The sequence below is a fragment of the Lethenteron reissneri genome, unplaced genomic scaffold (assembly GCF_015708825.2).
Source record: "Lethenteron reissneri isolate LAM-NWPU_2019-01 unplaced genomic scaffold, ASM1570882v1 scaffold_1638, whole genome shotgun sequence".
NCBI lineage: Eukaryota > Metazoa > Chordata > Hyperoartia > Petromyzontiformes > Petromyzontidae > Lethenteron > Lethenteron reissneri.
The window spans coordinates 387,803-404,753 of NW_026891375.1; the positions used below are offsets into that span (position 1 = coordinate 387,803).

General features: G+C 54.6%; 2 protein-coding genes across 3 annotated transcripts in view; both read left to right on the top strand.

Annotated features, from left to right (window-relative positions):
- LOC133362886 (cyclic AMP-dependent transcription factor ATF-6 beta-like) overlaps positions 1–7,924 on the top strand; it is a 47,344-nt gene extending 39,420 nt beyond the window's left edge. For both annotated transcript variants that reach the window (XM_061581835.1, XM_061581836.1), the window contains exons 14-16: positions 217–331; positions 751–838; positions 4,907–7,924. In XM_061581835.1, the coding sequence (XP_061437819.1) occupies positions 217–331; positions 751–838; positions 4,907–5,106 (403 nt within the window). In that variant the 3' untranslated portion in view covers positions 5,107–7,924. The remainder of the gene's footprint in view (positions 1–216; positions 332–750; positions 839–4,906) is intronic.
- LOC133362926 (mth938 domain-containing protein-like) overlaps positions 1–16,305 on the top strand; it is a 93,529-nt gene extending 77,224 nt beyond the window's left edge. The window contains exon 4 of the mRNA XM_061581907.1: positions 16,279–16,305. Coding sequence (XP_061437891.1) covers positions 16,279–16,290 — 12 coding nt within the window. The 3' untranslated portion in view covers positions 16,291–16,305. The remainder of the gene's footprint in view (positions 1–16,278) is intronic.
- Positions 16,306–16,951: the final 646 nt, after the last annotated feature.

Below are 16,951 nucleotides of genomic sequence, written 5' to 3' on the forward strand. Positions count from 1 at the left end.
CACGTACACACATTCACACACACACTAACACGTACACACATTCACACACACACTAACACGTACACACAGTCACACACACACTAACACGTACACACATTCACACACACACTAACACGTACACACACACACATACATCATTTGTGATAGCTCAGTGGAGGGAGGGCCCTTGCACACAGAGGCCACCAGCGTGGCCTTGGTATCTCGTGGCTTGCCCAGGGCGCTGTCCAGCCAGCTGCAGGTGCCGGGCGAGTGGCGCTGGCGCCAATCCTGGGACTTCCTGGAGCTGATTGGACGCCGGGACGACACCTTCTACGTGGTCTCCTTCCGACGGGTGAACCTCCCGACCAGCGGCACGGGGACCACGCTGATGCTGCTGTGGCTACAGTCACACAAGACGTTCGGTTGTACGGTCGAGCCTCTTTACTGGTGGACAGTGATACAGTCACCCCATCCTACTGGCGTACAGTCGTACAGTCATGTTGTTCGACTGGCGTACAGTCGTACAGTCACTATAGCATAGTCGCATTGTCGTACACTCACCCATCCATACAGTGTCATTGTGTTTCTTTACATCACGTTCCATTGCATTGTTGTCGTGTTGTAATGTTGTGTTATTGTGTTGTCGTGTTGCAGTTGTTGTGTTGTGCTTGTTGTGTTGTTGTCGTGTTGTAATGTTGTATTGTGCTTGTGTTGTTGTCGAGTTGTTGTGTTGTGCTCACAATCGTGTTGTTGTTGTCATGTTGTGTCCAGGACCACCTGCTTCTCCCGGCCCGCGCTCACAACCACACACGGAGGCCACGCATGTCGCTCCTCATGCCCGCCATGGCCCAGCACAACGGTGATGCTCGCACGGTCACACGCACGGTCACACGCACGGTCACACAACAACAACCATCATGAAGGTCCCTAATGATCGTGAGCAGAGGGTCAGGGACTCCGAAAGCACGAATAACAACCCAGAGCCCAGGCCTACTGATGGTATCATAGGCCTTGACCAGGTCAATAAAGCAGAGATGTAGGTCTTGTTGGAATTCCCTACACCTCTGCTGTAGCAGACTGACAGAAAATATGGCATCTGTACAGGACCGCCCTTTCCTGAAGCCGCATTGGGGCTCCGCAAGCCTTTCCTCAGCGTGCGTAGCAAGGCGATGTTGAATAATCCTTGCCAGGACCTTTCCCGGCACACTGAGGAGTGAGATGCCCCTGTAGTTGTTACAGTCTGTGCGGTCCCCCTTCTTAAATAGGGGGACCACTAGGGCATCCTTCCAATCCTGCGGAACCCGTCCAGTGGTCCAGACTGTTGTTATTATGTCATGTAGGGCAGTCTGTGCACAAACGCCACCCTCCGTCAGCATTTCGCTTGTGAGATCATCTCTGCCCGGTGCCTTTCCTGGTCTCAGATTCCGGATCGCCTTCAGTACTTCCTCAACAGATGGCATCTCAGCCAGCCACTCACAGGGGGTGACTTCTTCCTCCAATATTTGAGGAACCGCAGCCTCAGCAGGGTCGTCCCCACTTTGTTCCACGTTGTTTTCCTGGCTGAGGGATTTCCCCTCCGCCAGGACCTCACAGAAATGCTCAGCAAATCTGCAAACCTGTTTCTGGAGGTCGGAGATTGGATCACCGTTTTTTCCCCTAATGATGGAAATAGGTGTAGCGCTGCAGGTTACTTTTTTGATGGAGTTAAATAGTGATTTGTGACCGCTGGCCACTGAGGCAGACTCCATCTCCTCAGCAACCCGCGAACACCACCCATCCTTGCAGCGCCTCATGGCTCTCCGAACCTCCGAGCGAAGTCTGCGGTAAGCCTCCTCATTCTCTGACGTGGGATGCTGTAGACGATTAGAGTGGGCCTGTCGCTTTTTCTCAACCATCCTGAACACTTCCTCCGTCAGCCAGGGTCTCTGGGGAGGTCTGGACCGCGTACCCAAAGCAGCCATTGCAGCTGCATGAGTTACAGTCCTAAACCTCGCCCATTTACCCTCGACATCAGGAGGAGTTGGGGGATGCCAACCCCAGCTGCAAGCGATGATAAAATTCTCGATTGCAACTTTCATCAGCTAACGGAGACCAGAACACCTTAGGTTGGAATGGGGTCCTGGGTGTACACCCACCACCGGAGTGGAAGAATGGCAGGCGCATCTTACAGATGACTAGTCGATGGTCAGAGGGCAGATCAGCTCCACGGTAGGTCCTGGTGTCAAGGACATGGGCTCGCATCCGCTGGTCCGTCACTATGTAGTCCAGCAGATGTTCTTGCTTGGACCCAGCATGCATCCATGATGTTGTGTGGATGCGCCGATGCCGGAACAGCATGTTGGTAATTACAAGCCAATGGGCTGCACAAATATCTAGCAGCCTCCTACCGTTGTTATTGTTTAAAGTCACGGCAATTAAAAAACATTCCCGAAGGCAAAAGTATACGTCAATTAATTCATTGGCAAGATTATGCAATTAACGAAAACGAATGCCTAAAATACTTCTAAACGACCGTATCCACGTAACTCAATGGGCAGTAATGCTTTTCATGATCAGTTTATATTTAACGCACCACCTTGGAATGCCAACCCTTCTTGAAACACAAAGATAACTTTTTGGAACAATCTTATTAGTCCCGATATGCGTGTTGTGTGCGTGTGTCTTCTTTGATCAATTTTTTGCGTAAAGCAGACGCCGAGGTTGGGCATTCCTTGTACCAAAAATTTAGTTTGTTCCCTGCAGAGCAGTGAGCGTGTGAGGGTGGGCGTGTCATACAAACGGCTTCGTTCGTCCCCGTCTCGCTTTGGGCGTCGTCTGCAGCTGTTTGTTCGCTGCTGGATGACGAGTCGGCATGACGCTCGCCGTCGTGGTGCGCGATGATTCCGTCGTCAGATAGCGTGCGCAGCTCTCGTCTGCTGGTCGCCGCTCCTCACTCTTGCCTTGGTTCCCAGCTGGTGATTGTCGGTGTGTGTGTGGGTCGAACCCACGGCACTCTTGCTGGCGCGAACACTCTTGCTCATGGGCGGCTGGTCAGGCTCTTTCCACTGCTCCGTGCTCTCTCCTTGATCGTGCAGCTGCCAGCTTCACATGGACACCTGCCCTTACTTCAGGGCTGCGCTGGCTCAGGCTCTTTCTCCTGCTGGATGAGCTGAGTCGGCACAACGCTTGTAGCTTGTCCGCTGCCAGCTGACTTTGCTCAGTGGTGCTAAGTGGCGCTGCTGCGTGCTGGCTTAGTCGATGCTTGGTGCTTTCTGCTCTTTCTCGAGGTTGATTGCTTGACGTTGCTTGTCAGATCAACTCGAGCTGCAGCTGCCCGTGGGAGCTGGCACTCAGTGTAGAATAACTTTGAGCGATACTTCTTCTGTCAGCACTGAACTCGTACTCGTTGACCCATCGCTACTCGGCAAGCCTCGCCATCCTTGTCTGTCGTTTGCAGTGCTAAACTCTTTGCGTTGACTTCGTAGACTCGTGGCTTCTGCTGTTGCAGCTCGTTGACGATGTGCCAGTCACGGGGGCAGGTTCCCGGAGCCTGCCAATCGCAGCTGCTCGTGGGAGCTGGCACTCGCTCTCAAAATTTTTGAATTGTATTCGCACACCTTTTAAACAACTGTGAAAGCTTAGTACAATACAACTTGTCGCAATCCTTGACTTTGCAAGCGACTCAAAACATCAGGATAAATGTAGAATAAAACTTTCAGCGATACTCTGTCGGTCCATGCCGAACTCAGCACCGAGCATCACCTCGCCCCTCTTCTCTGTGAGACACCACACCCATTGCTAAAATCGAGGCCAAGCCCCACAGCCTGCTCCTTTGCAAGACTCCCCGCAGCCTGCTACTTTACAAGACTATGTTGCTTGTCGTAGAACTGGTTGCATGATCTGCGTCGTTGGTTATATCCGAAATTCTCTCCCCTCTCTGCGCGTCTCTTGCGAGAGATGAAAAAAAACAGATGCCCTCTATCACCGTCCTCTCTCCGTGGCCGCGCCTGATTGCCCCGCCCTCGTCCCGTTCATGACCCCGGGCGGGCTGTTTTCCGTCGAAATTTATGCTTGTTTGCATCCCCCCCCCTTTCATAGTGTTTGTTATCTCGAGGCCAGACACCCTTCTTACGTATGTGTACCATGTGTTTGTGTCAAATTGTTGGAAGACAAAAGTGGCCGGGGAGGATTTGATTCCATGAATACATATTATCTGGTCTTGTGTGTGTTGAACCTATTTCTTGTATCTCTTATGAGTTACCCCCGGTCTAATATCTCGTGGTTATTATTGGGTTCATGTTTAACCAAGATTCGTAATGCCCCTCGTTACCACCATTATTCCGAGGGTTTTGCCAAGCTTTGTTATATGTCTTTGTCGCCAGGGATCGGTGTTTTATTTTGGAGTTATATTTGATATCCCGAGGCTGGAGATATAACCAAGCCCTCACTTTCTTGACTGCCAGAATTCACATGGATAGAAAGATACAATACAAAATAATATATGAGTTTAATAAGGGTGAAATAAAATAAGTAATAATAAAACCACTAATATAGACTGCAGTCTATAACGTCGATTTGTTCTTTTTGCTGAGTTTCAAACTTTTACCGTTAAAGAAAACCCGAGTTGTAACGTCCGTTTGTCTCTACTATGTGCGCGTGTTTTTTTATGGCTCTGTTTGTGTGGCGAGGTCATGGCATGCGGTCCTTTGACAATCTGGAGATTTTGCAGATAGTCGTTAGCCTTCCTTTGCTCCGGAGTTTATTATTTAATGGCCTTTTACGACCTCCAGATGCTTGGTGCGGCTTGTGAGGGGTAGCAGAGTGTTGGCTCCATTTATTTAATATAACAAAAAATATTGGCCGAATTATTCTTAATATGAAATAATGGAAAAAGGCCTATATATACAACATGATGACGACGACGGCGATTGTTGTTGTTGTGACGTAGACTCGGTGGTCCAGGAGGATGTGGGAGAGTCGATGATGCAGATCGACTGCGAGGTGACCAACACGCGGCTGCTCCACGCGAAGACGCGGACCACACCCTCCTCCTCACCACCCTCCTCAGCATCCTCCTCACCACCACCCTCCTCACCGCCACCCTCGTCGTCATCGTCGTCGCTGCACACGGCACGCGGACGAGGATGAGCCAATCGGAGACGAGCGGGGTCCGACACACACAGCCAATCAGATACAAGACGTACAGCCAATCATATTCGAGACACACAGCCAATCGGATACAAGACACACAGCCAATCATATTCGAGACATGCAGCCAATCAGATACAAGACACACAGCCAATCAGATACAAGACGTACAGCCAATCATATTCGAGACACACAGCCAATCGGATACAAGACACACAGCCAATCATATTCGAGACACACAGCCAATCAGATACAAGACATACAGCCAATCAGATACAAGACATGCAGCCAATCAGATACAAGACGTGCAGCCAATCAGATACAAGACATGCAGCCAATCAGATACAAGACACGCAGCCAATCAGATTTGAGACATGCAGCCAATCAGAGATAGTGGTGCTCTGTGAGGCGACTGCAGGGGGTCTGTTGACCCCTGGTGTTCCGCGCGGCTACTGCAGGGCGAGTCCACGAAAAAGAAAAATGAGAACATCCTCACCAAAGAAACGTACAAACATTTCCTTGGAAAATCATGCGGCAAATCACCCGACCATGGATCACACACAGCAGCCATCGTCGCACCCGCTCCCCCGCCTTCCCCCTTCCCCCTTCCCCTCTCCTTCCTACGCGCTGTAGACTTGTTTCCCAGATCACTCTTGCAAGTGAGACTCATACCCTGGTCTCCGGAGCTCCCTCAACCTGTGTGACACAATAATGAAGTTGAAGCTTGAGATTATCCACATCTGCCAAATGTGAAATATAGAGACTCATATTTACGAACGAGTTGGGTTCCAGAGGTCTGTTTGTAAGTCGATTTGTTTGTGAGTCCAACTTTAATCATGTCGATTCCAAACATGGTGTACGACATGTACACTAAACACGGGGAATGGCTTTAATAGTTGTATAATCTCCTGCAGATGTAGATACCACTGGTTATTCATGTACTGCAGATGTAGATACCACTGGTTCTTCATGTTCTGCAGATGTAGAAACCAATGGTTCTTCATGTTTTGCAGATGTAGATACCACTGGTTCTTCATGTTCTGCAGATGTAGAAACCAATGGTTCTTCATGTTTTGCAGATGTAGATACCACTGGTTCTTTAAGTTCTGCAGATGTAAATGCCATCACCGCCATCTATTGCGCGGTGGTGGAACTTACGACTCTCGGTCCGAACGGGCAACTGGACATACGGACAGGTTTGTTCGTATCTCTGAAAGTTCGTAAGTAGAGGATTCTCTTGTACATTTTTTTACGATATTACAATTTACGATCACATCATTGGGACAGCCTGACAGATGCCTCCCTACTGGCTGCGAATTCTCACTCTCAAATCCTCGGGGAAACAGAGTTGCCTCTGTGCCGCACAGAAGCAGCTGCCACTGGGGGTGCCCCCTAGGCTAAAAAATAAACACCCAGTACAGTCAGTTCTGCTATTGCGCGTGGCTTCCTTCAAGTGAATTGGATGATACAACGCGATGAATGTATTCAGGGAAAGCATTTTTTTTATATAACGCGGATGCCAATTGAATACGTAATACGATCGAGTGAATAGAACTACGTCGCAGTGCGAGTAAGAATAAAGCGGTGGTATGTACGGCTGCTGCCTCGGCATAGCATCGTCATCGCAAGAGGCATTAGGATGCTGCTGGATGCAGCTTATGGACGCTACCTGCCACCACACGCCTCGGTCTTTGTTCGGGCCCTGCGTTACGCCATCGTCTCCCGCGTTATCGTGGACTCTGCTTTACCCGCCTATATCGTTTATTATTATTAATTATAATGCGGTGTTCTTCAGGAACGCAACTACCTGAGTGTGGAGAGGTAGTGTCGTGGTTAGCGCTACCCTGTGCTACAAACCCGGCGACCCGAGTTCGAATTCCGCTCACGGCCAACACCAGTGACGATTATCTGAACTGATCCTGGGCCTCCCCTAGGTCGACTCAGCCTCAAATGAGTACCTGGTGTGGTGTGTAAACATCGCTACTGGGGAGACAAAGGTGGTCCGGCATGGTGCTGGCCACCTACCCCCTTGTGTATCAGAGTACCGGCTTTCATAGGTACTACTTGCTAACAACACCTACCCCAACATTCTGTTAAGGCTATACGGGGGATCTTTGTCTTTGCAAATCTTCTGTTTTGTACTCTCCGTCATGGAGATCCTTTTTTCCCACGCCACAACCGAGCCGTAGCCAAGCCGGCCACCCAGCATGGCCAGGGGGGCAGGGGGGCGCTAGCCGTAGTTTTTCCACTGCGGAGGCCAGTCGATGTCGTGACTCGGTGCGCCGAGTCGTTAGCCCAGCCACCCCCCCCCTTCCTGACCCTGCTTTGCCCCCAACCGAACTGGGATTTATTCTAAGGGTGGTAGCAGCTACAGTAGCAGCGGCGTAATTGTCGCGGTTCAGTTCTGGCATGGCTCGGATGCACCAGTGGGCAAACCACCACTTGTACCGTGCTGGCCCTGCACTGGCTCGGGTGTGACCAAGGGGAAAACCACCATCTGTACTGTGCTGGCACCACTCTGGCTCAGGTGTGCCATTGGAAAAGGGGCACGTGAGATGCATCCGCGCGGTTGTGTTTGTACGAGGCGGGGCGGGGGGGAGGTCTGGACCGATTCCCTGGCGCCGTGCTCATCACGGTTGTTGGTATTTAACAAGTGAGCAAGCTTGCCATTATTTATGCCGGTCGGGTGGCCCCTTGACGCGGCGACCTGACTCTGCGACCGGGAGAGGGGCGTGCCCATCGCCGGGCTCGATGCCGCGAAGACACGGCTCTCTCTCATGACGCTCGAGAAATAAAACCGCATGCGTGGACGCTCGGACACCCTCGTTTGTCGCTCGTGGAAATATTCAGCCCACACCGCCGCCATGTTCAGTAAAGGTGTTCATTAGATGACCCACGGGCAACGTCCCCGGTCATACGGCCAGGTAACTCACCGCGGCTGCAGCCCTCCGCAACAAGAACTCCCCTCTCCTTGCTCTCTGCCCCTTTTAATAATAACTAGCTTTTACACCTTGCGTTGCTCTGGCCAATTTTTTTAAAAAATATAAAAAATCTAACAGCAGTGCGTACTGACTCTGGTGGTACCTGCTATGATTATAGCAGTGCATACCGACTGTGGTGGTACCTGCTATAACTACAGTAGTACATGCTGACTCCATAGCAGTATTTATCGACTCTAGCACAAAGTACTGTGACAGAGTGACGTGGTGAGGCCTAGTCCCATGCAGAGCCTCTGGCCTCACCTAGATTGTCCAACCGGCCGAGGTGGCACCTTGGCAGGCTGGGCTGCTACCCCCCCCCCCCCCCAGCCACGATCTCCTCGGCTGCTCTGCAGTAATATCTACGGCCTATAGTGGTAGCATCTAGCGACTGTATATATTAGTAACTGCACGCATCGGCGTGGGGGGGGACATCACACAGTGAAGCTTTAAGCTCCACGTTTAGTGTATTTTTAAAGCATTTTTAATGCGAAAGAAAATGTCCCTCTCACTCCCACCGAAGGCGTGTGACTTTGCATGGGCCGTCCCCCGACCAAAGGCGCATGACTTGGTCTGGCCGTGCACGCGTAATAAATAAAAAGACAGTGCAAAAAAATTGCACTAAATCACTCATTTAACTTATTAAATGTTTAAGGATGTGAAAAAGGAATGGCGCTTGCTCACGGGGGCGGGGCTTACGGCGTGGTACCTGGCTATTTGTATTTAACGTAAACCCCACCGTTGGAGACCCAAATCCTTTGCAAGCGCGCGAACACACAAAGCCACAAACCGACAAACATTTTTTTACTTTTATACATATAGATAGAAGATTAACATTGATCTGTAAGGCGCCTTCCACGCATATCTCAAGGCGCCTTGTAAGAATAAGGATAAAGGAAAGGTGAAGAGAGACGGAGAAGCTAAAAAGAATAAACGGACTTCAGGAGACATAGTTTTAAGACAAGACTTAAATATATCCACATTTGTCGGATTAACGAATTTCCAGCAGCAGGGAATTCCACGGCCATGGCACAGACGCAGGAAGTGGCCGCTCACCCCAGGAACGTGACCGAGATCGAGATTTGCGCAGTAGGGTCGAGTCTGCAGATCTTAACGACCTTGAGGGGGTGTACGGATGAATTAACTCATGAATATATGGTGATGCCAGCCCATGCAAAGCTTTAAAAACTAGTAGAAGGCCATACTCTTTGGTTATTTCGGTAAAATCACATAGGTATAAAATAAATTAAATCACGACGTTTCGATTGCAACACAAGCAATCACCAGGTGAGAAAATGATTGCTTGTTTTGCAATAGAAACGTAATTTATTTTATTTTATACCTACGTGACTTTACCGAAAGAACCAAAGAGTATGATCCCTGCAGTCACGAAAACTTCAAATCTAGATAGTAGCAGGCTCTTAAACTCCACTACTCGTTTCAAGAAGGGGAAGAAATTTGGTCATGTAATGGGGTTTGGGCGAGCACGTTCTTTACCAGTTAAACATTTCCCAGGGCTTTGTGTCCCTGAAGATGACTCCCTGACCAAGCGTGTCCGAGTCTTAATACAGAACTCAGGGCTTTGTGTCCCTGAAGATGACTCGCTTACTAAGCGTGTCCGAGTCTTAATACAGAACTCATATCTGCCCAGGGGCTTTTGTCCCAGGTGCCTGCCGAGAGTCTCCCCCCGACACTTGCAGCGCTTGCCGAGCGCCGGCCCAGCGACGCAGAGCGGCCAGCGCAAACTTCACAGACAGCAGCGGGCGTCGGTGTCGGGGTTGAACCCACGACCTCTTGCATACCAGAGAAGGGAATGAACACAGTGGTGTGACTGTACAACAACACAGCGGTGATGTGCTGCTGCTGAAGCAGTCCAAGTGGCCACGTTTGTTCGCGACGTCACAACACAATCACATTCACTGTGCCGGGTGGAGAAGAGGTGCACGACACAACGTTGTGCTCGGGCGGCGATCCAAACCCCAAAAATTTCCACGGAGAAGAACGACTGCGAGTTGGGAGTAGAGCGAGGGTGGTGTTATACCAGAGATGAGAGGGAGGCCACAGAGACCAATAAGTAGCACACCTATTACTAAACTATTGTAGGGGTGTCAGGGGAAGGATTCCCACCAATAGGAGGGTTAGTGGGAGGGGGTAATCGAGGAGATATAAGGGGAGAATGGGCGGGAAGAAGGGGCCTTTGGCAGGAACGAGATTGGGACGGCTGGGGACAGGTGTGGATGGGAGAAAAGGATTAAAAGACGAACCCCCTGCAATATTGTGTCGGCTCTCCTTTACATCTGGTGGCAGCGGTGGGATTTACAATGGCTACGAAGAAGAATCCCCGCGGAAAAGAGCCAAGGCAAGAGGAAGCAGGGGCCGGGGATCCTTCCCATCCTGGGCAACAAGGGGGCCTTCTACCAGAATCAGCAGCAGGGAGCCCGGATTGCCTGGAGGACCCTATGGAGGACCGCATGGCCCGCGTGGAGAGGGCACTCCAGGAGCTACTGCAGAGGCTCCCTATGGGGGGCCCACCGGCACCGGGACCCCCACCCCCACGCGTACCACGGGAGGAGAGGCCACGGGACCCGGAGGCCGACCAGCCAGCCGGGCAGGAGCCGCAACCAACCTCGTCATGCTAGCCTCCGTCGCTCCCGCCAAAACCCCCAGGGCTAAACACCCAACACGGAGAGCAGGTGGCAGGACGGGCGCGTCGACTGGGGCCCGTCGACAAGTTCGTGGCCGAGGGAGGAGATTGGGAGGCGTTTGTCTGCCAATTGGAGGCTGCCTTCCACGCTCTCGAGTGGTCAGACGAAGAGGCATTATGAGCGTTTAATCTGTTCTGGACGACGACGCGCTTTCCTCTTACACCTCCCTTCCCTCGCACAGCAAGACCACGCTACAGGCGGCCTACGAGGCTTTGGGGAAGATCTGCCCAGCTGAAGGAGCCTTTAAACGATTCCAGGACCGCCAGCGAGGGGCTAGAGAATCCCCTTTAGCCTACAGGGGTGCACTGCTCGTGTTGGCGAGGAGGGCTTTCCCTCGCCTGGCTGAAAAAGTGCTCGAGGACCTCGTGGTCGAGCACCTCATCGCCTACGCTTGCCGTGCTGGCGTTGTAATGCCCGTGGTGACGCCGGGGGAACACACCTTGCTGTGGGCTGAACAGGTCATGGGCCGGGCACCACCCATGGGCCAGGTGGCGGGTGCGGCGGGGGGGAACAGCTGAGCCGTTGCCGTGGCGCTACTGGGTCCAGCGACACCAACCGCCGAACCTGCACCATCGCCGCAGGCTGCCTGTGGGGCAGCTGGGAACGGACTCCCGACATCCGAGCCAGAGCCATCACTGCGGGAGGTGTACGCGGCGATCCGGGGGCTGGCAGGAGCAGAGAGACCAGGGGCGCGACCAGCCGCCGCGTCGCTGGAAGCCGCCTCTACAACACCGCGCCGAGCCACCCCGACGGAACGCCCTGTGGGTCTGCCACCGTTGTGGTCGAGAGGGGCATGTGGCGAGGGGGTGTCGCACGGAGCCGGAGGCCGCCAACCCCACCTGGAACCCGCCGGGGCCGAACGCTGACAGGATCCAGGCGAGTGACGCCGTCCCGCCCGGCCTCTTGGTCGGCCCCGGGCCCCACTGTCCTGGTCAGAAGGGGATCGCGCCGGGGCCAGGGACCGCGCCGGGGCCGGGGATCGCGTCGCGGACTGCGATCGCGTCGTGGACTGCGATCGCGTCACGACCGGAAGCGAACGGACGTGACGTCGTGGCCCGAAGTGACGATGCAAGTGGTGTCGCGGACCGCGCCGGGAATCGTACCGGGGCCAGGAACCGCGCCGGGAATCGCGCCGGGGCCGGGGACCGCGCCGGGGATCATGCCGAGGCCGGAAGTGACGTCGCGGCCAGACGTGCCGTCGCGGGCGGGCGTGGTTTCGCGGGCGGACGTGACGTCGCAACCGGAAGTGACGTCACTAGTTACCTGTGACGCCGGCGAGTTGCCAGGGGCAACGGCCCCTGGGCTGAGGCAGCACACACAATTGCTGTTGTGCCCTGGAGCAGTTCCACGCCCCGCTTCACCATCGCTTTGCGCCGGAGCGAGACAGGACCAGGGGACCACACCATGAAGGGGGCCCACGCCCCCGTGACAAAGGAAGGGGAGGGGAGAAGGGATGGGCTCACGGGAAGGCCCACCCCCCAATCCCCACCACCCACTACAATGGGGGGCCCCTCCACACCACAAGGGGGGCCCATCATACGTCACCAAGGGGGGGGGGGGGCAATTTGCACCACATAGAGAGCCCAGCCCGCACCCCAGGGGGAAGCCCACACTATGTAACAAGGGCGCATTCACCGTGCTGCGACGCACTCCAAAGGGGGGGGGGGCCCATCCTACGTCACCAAAGGGGGGAAATTTGCACCACATGGGGAGCCCACACCATGTAACAAGGGCGCATTCACCCCGCTGCGACGCACTCCAAAGGGGGGAACCCCATCTTCGGTCCATTCACATCCATCCCCCATCATCTCACCTTGCACCGCAGGATAACGAGACGCCGCCTGGTCAGTGGCCGGACTCAGCCACACAATGGAGGAAGCTGGCAAGGCGGGTGGTAGCGACCATGTCAGGAACCTCGGTCCTGGTTGGTGAAATCTCGGGAGTGTCGGCACGTATCTTGGTTGACATGGGGGCATCAGCCACGATCATCTCGAGCACCATGCACGACTTTATCCCCCATCAAGACGACGTTCATTGCAGAAAATGGAGGCAGCATGGGCTTCCTGGGCCAGGTTGAAGCCCCGATACAGATTGGGCAGCTTTCGGTAGCAGGACCCATCCTTGTCTCCGCAATGTTGCCCGTACAATGCCTGTTGGGGACGGACTTTCTGAGGTGGATGCCAATGAAAATCGATCTGGCCAATGGGCGGGTGGAAGTCCAGGGAACGCATCTCCATTTCCTGAAGGCGGAAGGGGCCGGCCGGGGTGTACCCTACGTCCAGGCTCTGGTCAGTAAGTCTGTCTCCATTTCCCCGGCAGCCCAGATGCTGATTCCGCTGCGATATCGGTCCTCCCTCGTGACAGCCCGGCCAGACTCACCCATGCTGGTGTCTCCGGCGTCAGCTGGCACGGATCGCCATGCACTGGTGGGAGCCGAAACTATTGTCCAGAGGAACCAGCATCTGTTCATTCAGGTGCTGAACACCTCCAATAGAACAGTGACGGTGCAGGAGGGAACCGTTATGGCCCACGTTAGTCTCTTGTTACTAGGAGCCCCCGGGACGGAGCCCGAGCTTGTAGGCAGCATCAGCCAGTCCGAGGACAGAGGGGACGAATCGTGGATGGACCAGCTGGTGGGGCCTGAGCCGGGATTGCCGCCCGACCAGAAACACCAGCTGCACTCGTTATTGCATGAGTTCTCGGACGTGTTCAGCCGGGGACCGTTCGACCTAGGACGCACAAATCTGTCGCAGCACCACATCAACACGGGTGACGACGCACCCCTGCGCCAAAACATATATAGAATGAGCCCGATGGAAAAAGGGCACATTCAACAAGCGGTGCAGGAGATGCTGCGGGCCGACATCATTTCTCCTTCCTCGAGTCTCTGGGGGGCACCGGTGGTCCTATTCAAGAAGTCAGACGGGTCATTGAGATTCTGTGTGGACTTCCGACACCTCAATGCGGTCACGCTGGCCGACGCATATCCCCTACCACGTATCGACGACTCATTGGATGCACTGGTGGGAGCAAAATTTTTCAGTACGCTGGATTTATTGTCCGGGTTCTGGCAGGTTCCACTAGACGCGGACTCCTGGCCTAAAACAGCGTCCCGGACACCACAGGGCCTGTTCGAGTTCAACTGCCTGCCTATGGGCCTCTAGACTGCGCCGGCGACGTTCCAACACTTAATGGAGTTGGCCTTAGCAGGTCTCCAATGGGAAACGTGCTTCATCTACCTGGATGACGTCATTGTCTTCAGCCGATAATTCGAGGAACACATTGACCGATTACGTGAGGTATTCCTGCGGTTCCGGAATGCAAACTTGAAGCTGAAGCCGTCGAAGTGCCACCTTATGCAGTCGTCGGTGCGCTACTTGGGCCACGTCATCAGTGAGTCTGGAGTGGCTACAGACCCGGAAAAGACGGCCTGCGTGAGGGCCTGGGCTGTTCCCACAACGGTTCCAGAGGTACGCCGGTTTGTGGGTTTCGTTTCTTATTACCGCCGGTTTGTACCCAACTTCGCAACCATTGCTAAGCCCTTGCACGTGTTGACGGCGAAGAACCAGAGGTTTTATTGGGGCCCTCTGGAGGAAGAGGCATTCCAGCAGCTGTGCTCGCGTCTGACAGATGCACCACCATTGACCTTTCCGGATTTTGGCCTCCCCTTTATCCTGGACACGGACGCCAGCGATGTGAGCATCGGCAGTGTCTTGTCGCAAGTCCAGCAGGGTCGGGAGGTGGTTATCGCCTACGGTAGTCGCGTGCTTTTATCAGCGGAGCAGCGCTACTGCGTCACACGTAGGGAACTCCTGACAGTCGTTCACTTCGTGCAGCAATTTCGACCCTACCTGTATGGTCGCAAATTTACGGTCTGCACTGACCACGCGGCCTTGCAGTATTCGCTCCGCATCGACCAGCCTTAGGGCCAGCTGGCCAGGTGGATAGAGCGCCTGCAGGAGTACAGGTACCAAGTGGTGCATCGCAAAGGGACCAGACACGCCAACGCAGACGCATTGTCCCGACTGGCACCCCAGGGCCCTTGTGCATGCACCACAGGCCGGGCACACTGCAAGGAGGCGAGGCCCACTGCAAGGAGGCGAGGCCGGAGGGGATGGTCATCACTCCCGTATGCACGGCGGAGGGCACACAGGGTAAGGTCCAGCTGACCGATCACAACCTGGGGCTGACCTTGGACGATTGGAGACGTCTACAGCTGGAGGACGCCCCACTGCGAATGCTACGTGCCTCAGCAGAGGCAGGGGGGAGGAGTACATCGTATGGGAGGACCTCCTCATGCGATGGGACCTGGCAGGGCGCCGGCGATGCCTGGTAGTTCCGGAGTCACTGCATCAACAATTGGTTATGGACGTACACGGCCGCCAACTGCTGCACCTGGCAGGGCGGAAGACACTGTACACATTACAGGGTCGGTACTTTTGGCCAGGCATGACCGCTGACGTGCACCGATGGGTCGCTACCTGCGTCGAATGTGCGCGGCGAAAGCCGCCACCCCGGGTAAGCCGGGCGCCCCTACAGTCCATTATGGTGACCAGGGTCAACGAATTGGTTGCATTGGACATCCTGGGACCACTGCCGGTCACGCCACGGGGAAATAAATACCTATTGGTCGGGGTCGAGTACTGCACGAGGTGGCACAGACCATCACCGATGCCTTCGTGGGAAGCTATGTTCTTGATAAGGGGGCACCGGAGCGGTTGCTCACGGATCAGGGCAGGAATTTCTCCTCACGGCTATTGAAGGACGTCTGCTCTATCCTGGGCACTAAAAAGGTCCGAACATCTCCGTATCATCCCCAGACCGATGGGATGGTGGAGCGGCTTAACCGCACCATAGCGGCCATGCTGTCCTGGTGGTGGACGAAAACCACTCCGACTGGGACCTCCACATTCCATCGGTCTTAGCGGCGTATAGGGTGGCCCCGCACGCGGCAACGGGGTTCTCGCCATTTTTCCTGATGTACGGACGGGATCCCGTTCCACCTATTGAGGTGCAGCTGACAGACATTCCCGCAAGAGCTGATGCATGGCCGAAGGCACTAAAGACCTCCCTCATTTATTTGAGAGAGGCCCGCCAAGCAGCCGAGGCCGCATCGGCCACGAGCCAAGAGAGTAATGTACGGATACGGGAGAGGACAGTGACAGCCAAGCCCTTTAAAGTCGGGGACCAAGCATGGCTGCACTGAACTCAGGTGCTGGTTGGCCTCTCACCAAAGCTGCACCGACCCTGGAAAGGGCCGGTCGAGGTCATTAAAGCACTCCGACCGCAGTGCGTCCAGGTCCAACTGGGTAAGCGACGATGGTTTGTACACCCCACCCGCCTTAAGCCATACATCTCTCCACCACCATCTCCACCATCATCACCGCCAATATCATCATCATCATCATCCCTACCCGGGCCAAGGTCGCCGACCACCACGCGCCGACCGGCAGGGGGTTCGGTGCCCTGTGTACCCTTGTCACCGACAGCACCCCATGTGAGGCCTGACGGGGCGGCGGCACTACCGGGGGCCGCGGGGGCTGGAGAGACAGCGGCACCAGGCAAGGCGACACCGGTGCCACCGAACCAGAGACCGCGATGAGAGGGCCTTCGAAGGAGGGGGTCGCCACGGTCATCTGCTGCCTGTGGATGTCCGGGCTGTTACGGGACGCTGGCTGGAGACCCGGGCAGGCCACGCTATTGATTTGTTGTGTTATATTGCATTGTATGGTTGTGGGGGGGTTAAGGGCTGTCGTCACTGTCAGTGGGGGGAGGCATGGGGAGACTTAAATGGTCCATGAGGGAGGCAGAACCGAGGACGTTTTTTTTTTCTCCGGGGGGGGGGGGGGGGGGGGGTGGGGGTGATGTAGGGGTGTCGGGAGTAGAGCGAGGGTGGTGTTATACCGGAGACGAGAGGGAGGCCACAGAGACCAATAAGTAGCACACCTATTACTAAACTATTGTAGGGGTGTCAGGGGAAGGATTCCCACCAATAGGAGGGTTAGTGGGAGGGGTAATCGAGGAGATATAAGGGGAGAACGGGCGGGAAGAAGGGGCCTTTGGCGGGAACGAGATTGGGACGGCTGGGGACAGGTGTGGATGGGAGAAAAGGATTAAAAGACGAACCCCTTGCAATCTTGTGTCGGCTCTCCTTTACACTAT